General features: G+C 40.4%; 1 protein-coding gene across 1 annotated transcript in view; it reads right to left on the bottom strand.

The window, feature by feature from the left end:
- LOC105623657 (homeobox protein invected-like) overlaps window positions 1–14083 on the bottom strand; it is a 73338-nt gene extending 59255 nt beyond the window's left edge. Inside the window, exon 1 of the mRNA XM_012205039.1 lies at window positions 12706–14083. Within this exon, the coding sequence (XP_012060429.1) occupies window positions 12706–14083 (1378 nt within the window). The remainder of the gene's footprint in view (window positions 1–12705) is intronic.
- Between the last annotated feature and the right edge of the window lie 1303 nt (window positions 14084–15386).

Raw genomic sequence — 15386 nt, 5'->3', positions numbered from 1 at the left:
CGTACCTACCTACTAACCTACGTAACGTATTAACGTTACGTACGTACGTACGTACGTACTACGTTACTCTACTCTCTCGTCGTCTCTCTCTCTCTCTCTCTCTCTCTCTCTCTCTCTCTCTCTCTCTCTCTCTCTCTCTCTCTCTCTCTCTCTCTCTCTCTCTCTCTCTCTCTCTCTCGATGTGATTATTCGTAGGTCTACCACCGTTACTTTATAGACAACGAGGACGAATCGGTAATTAATATTGGAGGAGGGTGATTGCCGAGGTCTTTAGTGGATGGGCCACTAGGGTGGATCCATCCGGTGGCGCCGCTCTTGATATATTAAGGGGGAGACTACGTAGATGGATCGGGAGTTTATCTTATTTCCACGCTGAGAACACTTAAGCTTATTGGATTTTATGGTAAACATCGCCTCTCGGTGGAAGATCGTAACTGCCGCGGAAGGTATTGGATTGTAAAATGACGTGCTTCGCTCGAGCGAATTTTGTTGTTTTCAGGTTGGGGATCATTTCCGTTAGGTTCGTAAAATTAGCCGGACCGATGTAGTGGGGACTATACGCGGGAATTGGTGCTGCTTAGAGATAGTGGCGGCTTTCTTACCAGCTACCGCATTTGAATGATACTTTCGTACTAAACACTCCCCTCTTAAAAATGAATGAATCGAATGCTTGGTTATTTTCTATTTTCACACGAGTCTTATGGTCGTTAATTTTGATCGAAAAACCACGCATGAATTTCTCCGTGCTCATCCCTACTAAAATGCGCACTAAAATGCGTGAAATTCCATGAACCTCGCAACTTCCGATGGGCGAGCGCTATAATGAATTCCGCGATTGTGCAAAGCCCGTATCGCGTTGTAATGCGTTTAGATAATTCAGATTAGATAATCGGCGTGATAATCGTGCGTTTATACCGCGCGTATTCAGTTGCAATGCAATTAACTTCCACGGCCGTGATTAATCGAGACGCGTCCATGAATTTATGGATTTCATTTAATATCTCAATGTGCGCCGGGAAAGTATAATTGAAACACGGCCTTGCCGATTGAAAGGCAAGCATCGGGAATGAGCTGGAAATTAAAAGGTACTTAACAGTATGACAAAGTAATTAACCATAAAGAGAAACTTTAATCAGATAACGTATCGCGGGGCGAGTAGAGTTGACTGCACTTCGCCACAAATCCACGATGTACGTGCAATGGTATAAATCTTAGATACGTGTTTCTTTACGAGCACACAGAATGTTCAGTGCATTTTATAATGGCAATGGCAACACGCTCGTCAGAAATATCATTAACATTTCAATCTGAGAAAACAGGCTGCATAAACATTACATATGTAGTCTTCATCTGTCTCTTGACCATTTTCTAATCATCAATCGCGTATAAAGATAAAAACAAAGTTTATATCGTAAGCATATACGCATAATTCATGATAATTTTATTTTTTTTTCCTGGAGATAATTAAATTCTAAAAAAGATAATAACATTTATATTATGAATCGATGATATATAAATCTCTGCGCAAGCACGTGTGATTTAACTCGCAGAAAATAATTATTGAGGAAATTCATTGGCGTACGCAGGACGCGCTTGCTTCCTCCCAAATTTTGATAAAGAGTAACAAAATAAATTATGAGAATTATTTTTACGACAAAAGATTAATGCCTGGCTCTCGCGCGTCATTTGTGAGAAAATTCATTGAAGATCTTGAAGATTGGCTTTAACATAAGTATTTTACTAAGCTTTGTGTGAAGATATATATGAATTTTGCACTCTCCTCTCCAACTGAATTCTGTAGGCACGCCCATGAAGAAATCAATACTTCTTGTGAGATAAGTGTGTAAACGCGTTAGCGAAGTTTTACTTTCGCTACGAGTTCAGAGGAAGATACATTCTGCTGACACACGTGCAAAACGTCTCGACATCGCATTGGCGAGCAAAATGACGTAACGATACCTCTCGCTAACGACGTAAGCGAGATCCTCGACGAGCGAGATCCACGTCAATCCACAAAGAAACGCAGGAGGATGCCATCCTAATCGCTTGAGCGACGGTAGAGCTCGATCACACGCATATACGCGTATATACGCACACGCACATACTGGTCCACAGGTTACTCCTTCTTCCATACACGTTATCTCTCCGTCGCTCTAACGACCAGTCAGTCATTCCGGGATAAATTATAGCCGTACGGAAGGAACAGCGGCCGGTTTTTCGGGCCCGGTAGTGTGGGTGGGCCCGTCGTGTCTTCTCAAGCGAGTATGCACGTACGTACACGCGTAGCACACATATAAAATGATACATGCGTGCACGCGCGCGCAAGTACGCGCTACATACGCATCGTCGCGTGATATAGTCGAGCAACAAATTTCCACCTGACTACCGGCTAACGATCGCGCGTGATCACCGCGATCGGATATTTTTGATCTTGCCAGCGACTTTTTGTTTCGCCTTCCGCGAACTCGCCCGACCGGTTACGACTTTCCTCCCGATTAAAGTTGCCATCCTTTTCGTTTCGCAGTAGTACGTCATTCGTTATTGTGCGCGCCGATCTTGTCGCACTGTCACCGACATGTGAAATACGCATAGCTCGGTGTCGATGATGCAAGCGACGCTTCTTGCGCCGCTGCGTTTTTCGCGTCGCCGTTGCAATTTCGCGCGATGGTATGCCTGTGATAATTGACGAAAGGAAGTGTTCCTGCGTGCCGCATTGCGTTACTTGAATTCCAGCTATTCAAACTAACTATTACATTTCTTCCTGTATGATCGATCACCTGTTCACGGGAAAGAGAGGTTGAAAAATTTTATCACTGCAGTATTGTTGTTAAACTTATCTCTATTGCTGCTAATTCATCCGATCTTTGAGAGATTAAAAATAATCGTTAAGTATAGAATGAAATTAAAATCAATAGTTTGTTCGAAATTTTGAACGAATTGATCGCATATTAACGTATACAACTATAAATTGTGTTGTTTGACATGCCTCCTTAGATTTGTGAGATAATTTAGTATTTTCTAGGGAAACACCGGTTCTCCACCTGTCTATTTTATAGCTAACAACGTATATGACGTGCAAAATATTATGCGTGTCATACGCATTATAGTTTACGTTGCGCACCCTTAGGGAGGTCTTATATTTTCTTTTACAAAATATACGTACGCGTATCATATGATACGAACAAGAGTTGAAAAGCAATTGGTCACGCTATGAGTAAATATCAGTCATGAGTAAATAACATTTACGAATGGGAGACATTAAGAGGGTAAGAATTTTTATTGCAGGTTGCAATAATTGATGGTTTGGCCGTAATACATGATTGTGCCTATACTCGCGTTTGATAATGAAGAAACTGTCGTTACGCTCATAAAGTACATGTATTTTTCTAGATGTTGTCATTACACACTCTCGCGTGCGGAGGTGCACCAAAACGTACGGAGCTTATATCCTGTATCTGCTTTGCTAATAATTTCCTCAATCTCGTTAACAATAAAACACGCAACACTTCGCGACGCACGCAAATAAACGGCCCATCGTACGATTGCGACGCGATCCGGCATTTTTGACTTCACTCGTCTTCCACCGAAGTCGTCCGACCGGTTGCCTTCTGCCTTCCATAAATATTCTACCCTTCGTCGTAATGATGTCATCCATTACCACTACCGCAGTCTTTTTTTATCGCATTATCGATGAACGAAATATAGATATCTTTGAGGCGAATGGCAGTTAATATGATAAGTTCAATTAAGACCCATGTCTCGAATATCTGATCGTTTTTTTTTCCGCGCGCTTTCAAAAAGTCGTCGGTAAAAATTTATTCGCCAGGTATGTAATGCCAGGTTTGTAATGGAATCTATTAATTTGTGATTGAAAATGATTGCTTTAAGAACAATAAAAAAAAAAACGACTCATTCAATGTTGTCAGCGAAGAAATAAAAAGGTATGTATCTACAATTTAGAACGTATATGGTTTGTTGGCACATTTTACACTCTCCCATAATTAGGCTTATATAAATATCAACGTGTACTGATACACACAGGTGTACTAATACCCGATTATAGGTGGGCGTAAACAAGTCTGATTATCTCTCTCACCGGAGGCAACACGACAGCGTGCTGTCGGACAATTCACCTATCTGCTTATAAATTTATAAATACCGTACGAAATGGCGACGTTAGTCCATGTTGAAATGCAGTCTCGCACGATAACAACAAGACGTGCATAATACAGTCGTCATGCGCAAGAAAAAGGTAACGAGGTGGTAGACAGATACTCAGAGATTAAGAAAGAAAGAGAAAGAGAGAGAAAGTCGTAATCTTTTTTATTGGCTTGCTGCTAAATAATTTACCAAATCTCTTGATGGTATGTTACGTGTCGCCGTAGTGCCCGTAGGAATACCGCGTGTCCGAAGAATCCATGACGTGAGGCGGCCCACCCACGTACGCATGTAAAACCTCTTCTTTCAACGCAACGGTACCTTACAATACAATACTCCGATCCTCGCGAGTGAAGCGAGCGAGTAATGAACAGACGAATGAACGCATACATTCATGGCAAAGACGAAAATACGTTCATCGTGTCATTGCTTATCGACGACAGGATAACTTCCGGTTTGCATTTGCGCGCTCGAGCGCTTCTTCATGTCGCGGAGTCGTGTCTGCCGAGAGCCACAACGTGATTGACGTGCTCTGGGTGGTCAGTCGTGTACATACTTAATGTGAAAGACTTGGCTAATCGACGCTAATCTCATTTCAGGAAGAGATGCTTTATGTGTGCTGTCATTAGTACATTACTCGTATATCTTATACGAGGGGCAGCAAGTACAATTATGATTGATATCCAGTAATTGTTGAAATGACGAATTAAAATATTTGGAAAATATCAGACATACATTCGTTTGCACTTTGTTATCTCTACGACAGATTTAAATATATCAAAGAATTTAAAAAAATGATGATTATATTTAGCAATTTATAGCGAAAAATGGACATAAGAAATTTATTGAGCATTTATGGATAATATATGTATCGAGTATTGCGACTAGCTGGTCAAGTTTTCCGCGGCTCCTAATACAGTAACTTAATATACTGCTGGTAGACGTGCGGCTAAACGGATGATTTTCATTTTATACAATGAGCGCAAATGAGAGAGCATGTCCAATACGTGTAAAACCAGTGCTGTCTGATGTAAGTGCATTATAATGTACGTCGTTGTGACATATTCGGCGACTTACGTGACTGCGAGTTGAATTAGCTGCGCCCAGTTACAAGGCAGAGATGTAAAGACGCGATCATTATGTCGTAGACTTGGAGCGACGACAGGTCCACTTTCGTGGTCTAAGCACTTTCTCCTCTCGTGAATTATTCGCCATGAAGAGCTTGACGTATTCCGTTCGAACACGGCTACGAAAAGTGGTTTTCACAAAAGTTACCTAAGTATTAGACATATAAACACGAATAGGTCCGATCGAACTATTGAAGACAGTTTTAGAAAGTGAACTTCTCAAATTAGTAACATTTAGTTGGGTCAATCACGATGTCATCACGTCTACGCCATTGTCGAATGTCAAGCGTAAATTTGTGCTGCTGTTGTTGACGACAACGGCCATTTAAAGCGCGTCCGTTATTCTGACGTGCATTCACAACCACTTCGATGTGTTCGTACGAGACTAGGGAGGTGATTGATGTCCTCCAGAAGGCACAATCAACTAAGCGCGTTACACCGAAGGAAGGAAACACACTACTGTCTTCAAAACCATGCGCGATTTGAAAAATTTAATAACAAGCGGAGATTTATTTTGTCATTTGCAGTTCCGCTTTAAGGGTTTTGTAGTGATCAACATACATTGTTAATACAACGAATCACATTTTACAATATAAAATTATCTTATACTCCTTTTGCGTTGTTTCTAGGAGTAACAAATATCAAATCCGATGGCCGATCGTACGCGAGATCAAAGTACGAGATTAAATTTGTTCCGCGATGTGATGCTGCGCTTTGTAAGCAAAGGCGATCATACATTAAACATTTCCGAAAATTCTCCGAAGCCACGAATGAGTCATTCTCAAATAGAGCTTCCACAAATTCACTGCACGTGTCACGCAGCGATTGTGAATCCTACGCGTATGAAACGATTATAAGAATTTGTGATGGTGCGGAGTAATTTCCGTTTATAAAGGCATACGACAAAGAACTTCCTCTCGCTACAAAACACCTACGTCTGCGTGGTCTTATTGCTAAGCATAAATTTTATGAACGTGATCGATAAGATAATATTGAGATCAATAAAATTGATCAAAAAGAATTATCAATTCTTCGATATAAAAAAATTTTTAATTCTGATAACTGTCAATAAAATGTTGACAAAGAACATTTCAATATAAAAATTGACAGGCACATTATAAGCGTCTCTAAACATTTATCTAGCTGGATACATTGATTAAGATGCGAGACTAGGATGCAAAAAAGAATAAATCGTTAAACAACACATAGATTAAAATATACAAAGTAAAAAAACTTGTTTAAATTCTTTACAAAGTGTTTAAATCAACTTTTAAACTATCAATCTTCAAAAGTATTTATATAAATTTTTAATTATAAATTAAAATTAAACACATTTTTAGCGAAGAATATTGAAAGAATAAAATCCTACGATAATGCGAGTTCATCCATTTTGATATCAGGATGGATCCCGTGATGAGTGTGCGTTTCGCCGATCCGAGTTGTGATTTCCTTTCACTGATAGATTCTTTATGCCTCCCAGGATACCGATTAGCGGCGAACTCAATTTCTAAACGCGTAATCGGCCGCGTGCGCCTCGCATTACACCTACGGATTGCCTGTCTGTCAATCCAGGGGCTCATTAGAGGCTTAGTATACGTTCTTTCTGCCGTTTATTAACCGCCAGAGATTATCCCGATATAGTGATAGACTGCACACTATCCACCTGGCGTAAACAATTTCTAATTGAAGACACACTCGTAACGTTTCTTTGTGCTCGTTCCATTGGCTGCATCTCGATAATGTATTTAACTGGCACCGTTATCGCGTCGCGCAATATCGCACGCTCATCATTCTCCTATCGACATCGGCTTTTAATTACTTATTAACTGCTAATATATTACCGAGAAGATCGATTGTCGATCAAATGCCTTGAAACCCGTGAAAGGTTACCTATATAACGCGCGTCTTTCATTACAGCTACTGTGATTCATTTCAATCGCAGCGATGGTTTCGCAAATTTTCACGTTAACGAGATACTAGACATTTACACGCCATTTTAAACGTATGAACTGCCCTCTCAGTACAAGCAAAAACATCAACTGCATTTATGGATATTATCCGAGTGAACATAAATAAATATTACACTCGTCTTTCGTTATAATTTGCTCACTTATACATTTGGAGTAAATTTTTTTTATCGCCTTTCTCGTCTCATTATAACGTCTTGTTATTTTCATTCGCATGTATTTTGTATCGAAAGAGAAACATATCCCTAATTTCCGATCAGCGAATGAAAATGGAACGCAAACAGCAGAGAATAAGATTCTTATTTCAATGTAAAAGCTTGTGTCGTGTCAAGTTACGCTTATAAATCAGTGGATATTTGAATGGCAAAGGAAGACACATTCCAAGACATACAGTAAATAAATCTCTTGCGAAGTTAATCACCATCTATGCGGTCTGCTAATCGCGATATAGCAATTTGCGCGTCGAGAAAATTTCCCGACGTATTGACATCCCGGCTAATATTGATTTAACTATTAATTAATTCTACAGTGACAACGTGTAACGCCAGCCGATGACATGCGAAAGTTAGAAAACGAGACAACGACACGCAAATATTAGACATTAGATGGTAAATCTAAAAAGAGAGGACACATCAAAACAGCTGTAAGTTTTAAATAAGACAGATTGACAGTTTCAGCTCGCGCGATACAATCTTTTCATGTCGAAATGATATAAAATTACTCTAATGACAATAAACTTGAATCTTACTAATCAGAATCAATTTCAATTTCTTTCCAGTATAATGATAATTCATAATGTCAACAAGTTGTACCTTCCTTTCACCGTGATGTCTAATTATGAAAATGTTTTTCTCAAAGTTGCGTCACGTATCTTAATTGCACATTTAATTTTAATTAATGTGCAAAGTCTCAAAAATTAATTATTTCGCATCATATTCATTATGCTATTAACAACTTTGTATTTGTTTCGACAAAATTTTGAACAAACTTTTTATAAGTCGTGTTAAATGATGATGCATTCAAATACGCCTATCCTTTAACGCCTATCTTCCAACAAGGATCCAATTTTCTACATGCGTGGCCGAGAAGAAGTTTGATCCACGCAATAGACCGCATATGATAACATCGCGAACAAGAAGACGATAATTGTCGGAATCATTAATAGATCGTTAGAAGGGATTTCATTCAGATGATGAAACGTTCTCATTGGAACGTAACGCTCATTCTTTTTTTTTTATGCCTTCAAGACATTCCCTTTTTCGCTGCTGGTACTTCTGCCCACCGGAACGGAAGCTGCCCTGTGGTTGTTACGCAATTAACAGTCGTGGAATTGACAGACAATTATCTCAATGTAGATATAATGATAGTGTCTCAGCCGCAGCCCTTCGTTCCTCAGCGATAAAGATACATTTCTTCTTCACATTTAATCACACGTACGTAGATATTTTTAGATCAATCTTTCAAGTCCATTTCCTTCCCTTCATGTAATATGCAGGTTTCCAATTCATTCTTACATCGAGCATCGCAATCTTAAGACAAGTACGATAGACTAACAGCATCGTTTGTTACAAACAGGTACAGAATGCACTGGCGTTGTTTTATCTAAAAATTCACGTTACGATAACTGGAGCGCGAACGGAAGCCATTCATAGGTTTTGTAACTGCCTCCAGGGTCGCCGTATGTGGCTGGTACACAACGCCAGCCTGGATTTGTTATCGTGGAGAACGAGAAGCACCTTCGATTTAACCCTAATAAGATCGATGAATCCCGCGAGACCGCCCGATACGGAATAAACGTGCTTGCTTACACACGTATGCCAATTGTATGTATGTACGTATATCGACCTTCCCGTTCCATCGGTCGAGTAAGAAAACGAAAGAGAGTAGGAAAGAGAAAATACGAGAGAAGGAGAGAAACGGAGCAAAGCTACAGGAATCAGATTCCTATGTTAATCCCTCTTTATTCCACAACGGACATTTCGTTAAGACTTGATGTTTCGCACTATATAACGCACGCTGCTTTTCACTGATAGCCGATCGTTCCTTTAATTATACAACGTTATGAATTACTCACCGACGAATAAATAACGGACAAATATCGAATCGTTCCCTTCATCAGAACGGGATTGTTTCTTAAACATGCGCAAGCACCTTTCGCGAGGAATAATTCGACAATGTTTTAGGTTTCGCGTGATACAGCGAGATAAAATTGATGGCCGCGTTAATCACGTGATTCTTTGATCGCCATTTCATTCCCGTTGGGAATTACGTGTTGCAACATGCGTTCTTTCCCCTCTTCCCGTGACGTACAACAATGAGTTTAATGCTTTCGTACATTGATAATAAAGCGTGTGGATTCTTTTTTCTAAAAAATCAAATTGTCTACCGCGTGATACGGAACCCGCAACAAATATGCGAGATAGCACAAATATGCCGTCCTTTTCCGACGGTGCTCTACGGCCATCAGTTCGAGTCTCGTTAACGAGAAATCGCGCCTGTGTGCGTATCCAAGGCTGAGGGAACTAATTAGCTATAACTTTCCGTAAATGGATTTTAGCGCGCGATACCGTCGGCTTTATTGCACCTCGCGGTCGCGCTTCTCTCCCAAGAACGCCGGTGGAAACGTATCAGGTCCGCGGTCTGATCAGCAGATTGTGACGAATATTCGATACTGTTATGAACTTAATTATGCAATATTCCGAAGTGCGGTTTTATCATCGCGAACCTTGTTCTCTTTCCGCATTAGTGGAATAGGTGATAAGCACAAACGCATGGCTTGATCGATCGTCGTATACTTTCCCACGTTATGATTACGGAATGTAATTTTGCTCTAGAAAAGTAATGCGTACTCGGCCGATGTGTTGACCTTATTATTTTTTTTTATCTGAGTTATAGACTTTACGACAGCTGTTGATAAAGTTAAATAAAATTTTTAATCAATTATCTATGATCTGTAAGCAATGTTATCATTTTATATAATCTGCCGAAGAATATTAATTAGTGATTCAGAGTTCGTTCATAAATTAGGTTCAACTTTTAAGATATACAAAATGATTAATATTGTCTTGATATCTCTCGATATATTTTATATTTTCGAGCTGTAAAAACATTATTCTAATTACACGTTCGGTATTTATCTGTTATAAAGTACATTTATACTAAAGTGCTTACGCTCTGTAATTTGATCCGTATTTACCATTGATAAGTAAATCGATAATGAGAACAGAATTTCATTTTATATCTAATTACTGCGGGTGTGAAAGTACTCCCAGTGTGCGTGCAACCAACAATACATTACCGATTAGATCCGTTTGTCCTTTTTCTTCTGAAACTCACCATCAATGTGAGTACGTATTTAAAAATTGCTAACCTTGTCAACCGTATCGCACTTATTCACCGGATATTAATGCACGCAAACGCGCGCAAAGAATAACTCGTGGAAACATCAACCATGATATCAATGAACTCGCTGCATGAGACTAGTACGCGCAATTATGGTAATTAGATTTTACATTAGTCGTTTTAACAACTCGCACTTCTTATCTACCCGTCGCGAAATTATGCGTTGTAAAGATATAATAGAAAAAGGTGATCCAATAATATCTCTCCTGGCAAGAGTGTTTATCTATTCGTCACGGTGTTTGATGTAATGAACGGTCCTGACGGCGATACATTACAATTATAAAGTTTGCGCGTTGATAAAACCGCTATAACGTAATGAACAAGTTTTCACTTAAAAAAGATGTTATCGTGTAGAGCGAGATATTTAACCGACAACATATAGAAATGTGTATTACCGCAGAATATTAACAACCTGATAATTCATAGATACGCGCGAATGTTATGACAATTTGTAATTCTGGAATACAAATCGCAGTGAGATATAATTTTAATAATTTAAAGAGTGTAATAATACAAAGAGTGTAAATCGTATATAATTATATAAATATATAAATATATATATATATATATATATATATATAATATATGTATATATAAAATATGCATAACGCAAAGATAAATGTATTTATCAATTATATAAATTTATCGATCAAATTTTTGCGCAACAAACAGCGAGTCTTGGATCTGCCTAGAAAATTGTTACTCGAGTACCAGGTGAGAAATGGCTACACTTGATTTATGAGGCAGAGAGCGGCTATTTCTCCGACTGCTTAACTATTGTTTCCTGACAATAAGCGTATATCAGATATGAATGACACGAAGAAACGTTCTCTATCATTCATCAAGCTGGCACTCGGCCGGGAAGTAAAGTAATTACACGTTTTCCTGTGTCACTTGAAAGGACCATCTATCTGCGCGATGCTGCAAAAACGTGGCAATAATACATACTTCTTTCGAAAAGCAGATGATAATTAACTGTCCGATCAATAGCGTAAGGTGCCGTGATACATAGCAGTTCGTTAAAAATAAATTTTACACAGTCAAATCGTCCACGTGTTGTACAATCGTGTACTTTTAAAATTCTTCGATGATAAATCATATTTTACTGATAAATACGCGCAAATATATGCTATTTAAATTAAACTGATAAGATCTTAAATTATTTGTTATATCACAAAGATTCCATACGTATACAACGCCGAAAAACTATTTCATTATGAATTATGAGATTATTCTTCCATGCTTCCAATTTATATATTTATACAGTTGTACCATTTTCGCTTACCAAGGCATACCATAATTAATGTGATGTGTGTATGCTATATATGTTTCTCTAATTAATTATGATTTGAAAAACGTGGCAGTCGATTTTACGAATGAACAGTGTATTACACGTCAATCGTGACAGTAGTAAATTGCAATCGTTTTACAAACGCTTTCTCACACAATGGCGAGAAACATTTTCTCCCGGTGTTGAATATTCCTTCTCTGACTAAGAAATTTATATATTCGGCATTTACAGCCATTACACGATCTTAATGAGAAATTCTATTCATGCGGATTAGGCAATTCTACTTGAACAATGAATGCGTAACTCACTTCGCCATTTAAAACGTTCTGCAATGTATTTCTTCGAATATTAATACACAAACTTCTGCGCTGGATAAACAATGATAATAAATTTTGATTAATCATATTATTATACGGTATATTTGCTGTTACATTCCTATACGAAAGACTATATAAAATACGCGGAATTTTGATGAGATCATAATGCGAATTGTCTGTCATATTTCAACGACGATGTAAATCATCGTTCCTGCTATGACAAATCGAAGCTTCGTTGTAGTGACGCGTTACATAGACGATTGCCAAAGATTTCATTATAGCACATCTCGACAAATAATTTTCCCAAATAACTCTTAACATATAAATTCATCTTGGCGATGAATTGCCATTATGCTACAGACATGAAGAAAACAGAAAAAGAAAACAAATTTGCATAGCGTAGTACACGAATGATGATCGTTCAAACAATATTGATAACTTACCCGAGGAAGGCCTGTCCGAATATCTGGTGCAGTAGACCCACGCTGGCCATAACATCTTTCCAGGATCGGTTGTTCCAGTCTGGTTGGACGTCGTGTTCCCAGTCGAAACACCGGTAGGGGAGGCGTTGGTCGTTGTCGTTTCCGAGCTGCTCCTCTCAGAAGTATCGGAGGACGATTCCAGGAAGTCCTTCGTTAGATCAATCGGCCTTGAAGACACTTTTTTAGGCCGGGACTTCTTCAGAGAGATAGGATCCGTGATTCTCCTGCCAAAGTCCGCTTTTAAAATATTATCTATACTGAACTTTAGACCCGCCTGATGCTGTAAGTTGTTATTATTGTTGTTATTGTTATTGTGATGATTGCCATTGTTGCTGATACTATTTTGCACGCCATTCGCGGAGGGCAAAGTACGCCCGTTCTCCTCCCTAGCGCTTGGCGATGCCGGACTCCCGGAATCCCGTTGCAGAAGCTTGCTGACCGACAGCCGATGCTGATGCACCGAATTCGCCGGTACATGCTGTACCTGCGAGCCCTGATGCAGATGCGTGTGGGCGTTCACGTGATGTAGATGCTGACTGTGATGCGGCATCAACGAGGTAGTCTCCCGCGGATCTCTACAAGCAGCGGGATGGAGAACAGGCGTCGTTGCTTGAAGCCCGGTGACCGTCATGGCCGATGGCGGTGACAACGAGAGTCTCGTTACTAGAGGAACGCTTATTGGTGTACGATGTAACCTTTCTACAGTTGGATAAATGATTTCATGACCTAGGCTATGCTGAACTCGCGCCGTGTAGTCGGAAATATCAGGTTCCCTAGAAGAATATCGAGAAAGAAGATGTTGCTGATGACTGGATTGATATCTAGGTACGATAGCCTCTTGTATAGCTTCCGGTCGACCTGGAGACGAGGCGGTAGCCGAGGAGGAAGCCGGAGATCTGACGGAAGACGCCGTAGGGGACGATGGTGGTTGACTGTAACCAGGTGGACTTGGTGCTGGAACGTGATTATTGGACGTACGCTGATAATACAGATCATTGCAGCTGGCGGAACTGGAAGGCGATGGTGTCGCCGACGTTCTTGTGTTCTCCTCGTCACGGAACTCGCCCCGGCTACTTGCGGATTCCTGATCGTACCTCATAGAGCCGCATACACGCACACCAACCACGCTAGTTGGCGTCGGTTCGCTGCCAACGCTCAACACTTCGCTCGTATCGCTCTCACAATCACTGTCCGCGTTGTTGCATTCTGTTCCTCGAGTCTGATCCCGTTTCTCCGTGTCCTCCTGGTCATGATCCAGTCGCGAGATCAGGTGATTCGACCTGATCTCCGGATCCGATGAGTCCAGACCCATTGGTGCCTCCGGAAGTGTACTCGACATTTTTTACCCGAAGAAACACCCACCTCGCAATGACAAACTTCGTTTTCTTGATCCGATCACAACGGAACTTTTGTAGACCGTGTTTTCATGATGCCTTCTTCTCCCCGTAACGTTTCTTCAAGAATTAATCATAATTCTCTTTCAATACTTAATATCATTTTTAATGATATCTTATGGAAATGATCCGTCTAGCACTGATAAATGTCATTTTCATATTTGTATATATCTGTATCATTGTCTGTTTGAATTTCACAATTCTTTTTAACATACATGATTAATTAACAAGATTATAATCTAACGATAGAACAATCCTTCTACTAGAAGAATTTCTCTTCACACTTTTGACATTTATTTCGACCTCTTGCGAATTTTATACCGGCTAAATAGTAACCTCACTCGGTTTCATTCCGACGGATTGTGACGTGTTGATTTTCGCGGACTGTTTCAGTCAATATTTATACTTTAGCTCACTTTCATTTTCTATGTATTCCTCGTCGTAAGATTTTTAACGATGTTTACACCATAAATTACTTTGAACAAGTTTGTTGCTCATCTATAATACAGATGATCTTAGTTAGAATTCCAATCACGGTGGTTCTGTTGTCGCTTACAAAGCGCAGCCCTTCAAAGTTTCGCTGTAATAGTCTAACACAATGCACTTTCACATGTTTTCAGATCTTCGATCAATTAGACGTTCCTTAGGCGCCATACAAAGATCACTGACGTTCTCAAAGCGACGACAATGCATTGGATGCGTCTCCGTTGTACTAGTTAGTGCACGATCAGGACGAAAATAGCGTCAGTGACAAAAGTAAGAACGTCAGAGTGAGTGAATTGCTCCGAGTAGATCGCGCCGATGAAAACGTGGAGTCCTTCGCGGCGCTGGTAGACGCGGGTGTAGTTCGACGGAGCCGTAGTGCGACGCCGTGAAACCGGACCGGGCCTGGTTGTCCAGTTGGTTGCCGCGGAACGTCTGCGGCGAGGAAGTGGCGGGAGGGCCCGCGATGGGCGTTTCTGGGTGTAGACCTGTACGCGTACACGCCTCCCAAGGTGACCCCGAAGGGACGAGGACGCGGGTGAGGGACATGATCGCTCGACATCTGGTGGCTGACACGCGAACATGCTGCAATGAAACGCCCTAACTCGCCCCACTCGAATGAACCGACGTCTCGTGGGTTCGCCTCATAGGTGGTCACCACGTCCCACTTCTTGCCGTGATCGGTGGCATCACCCTACCTCGCGCCACGTCTAGAAGGCTATCCTTTTCCTACGCGCTCACCTCACTCGGTCGATCCCCACCCAG

Source organism: Atta cephalotes (assembly GCF_000143395.1).
Source record: "Atta cephalotes unplaced genomic scaffold scaffold00062, whole genome shotgun sequence".
NCBI lineage: Eukaryota > Metazoa > Arthropoda > Insecta > Hymenoptera > Formicidae > Atta > Atta cephalotes.
This window is presented reverse-complemented; position numbering and strand designations above follow the sequence as displayed.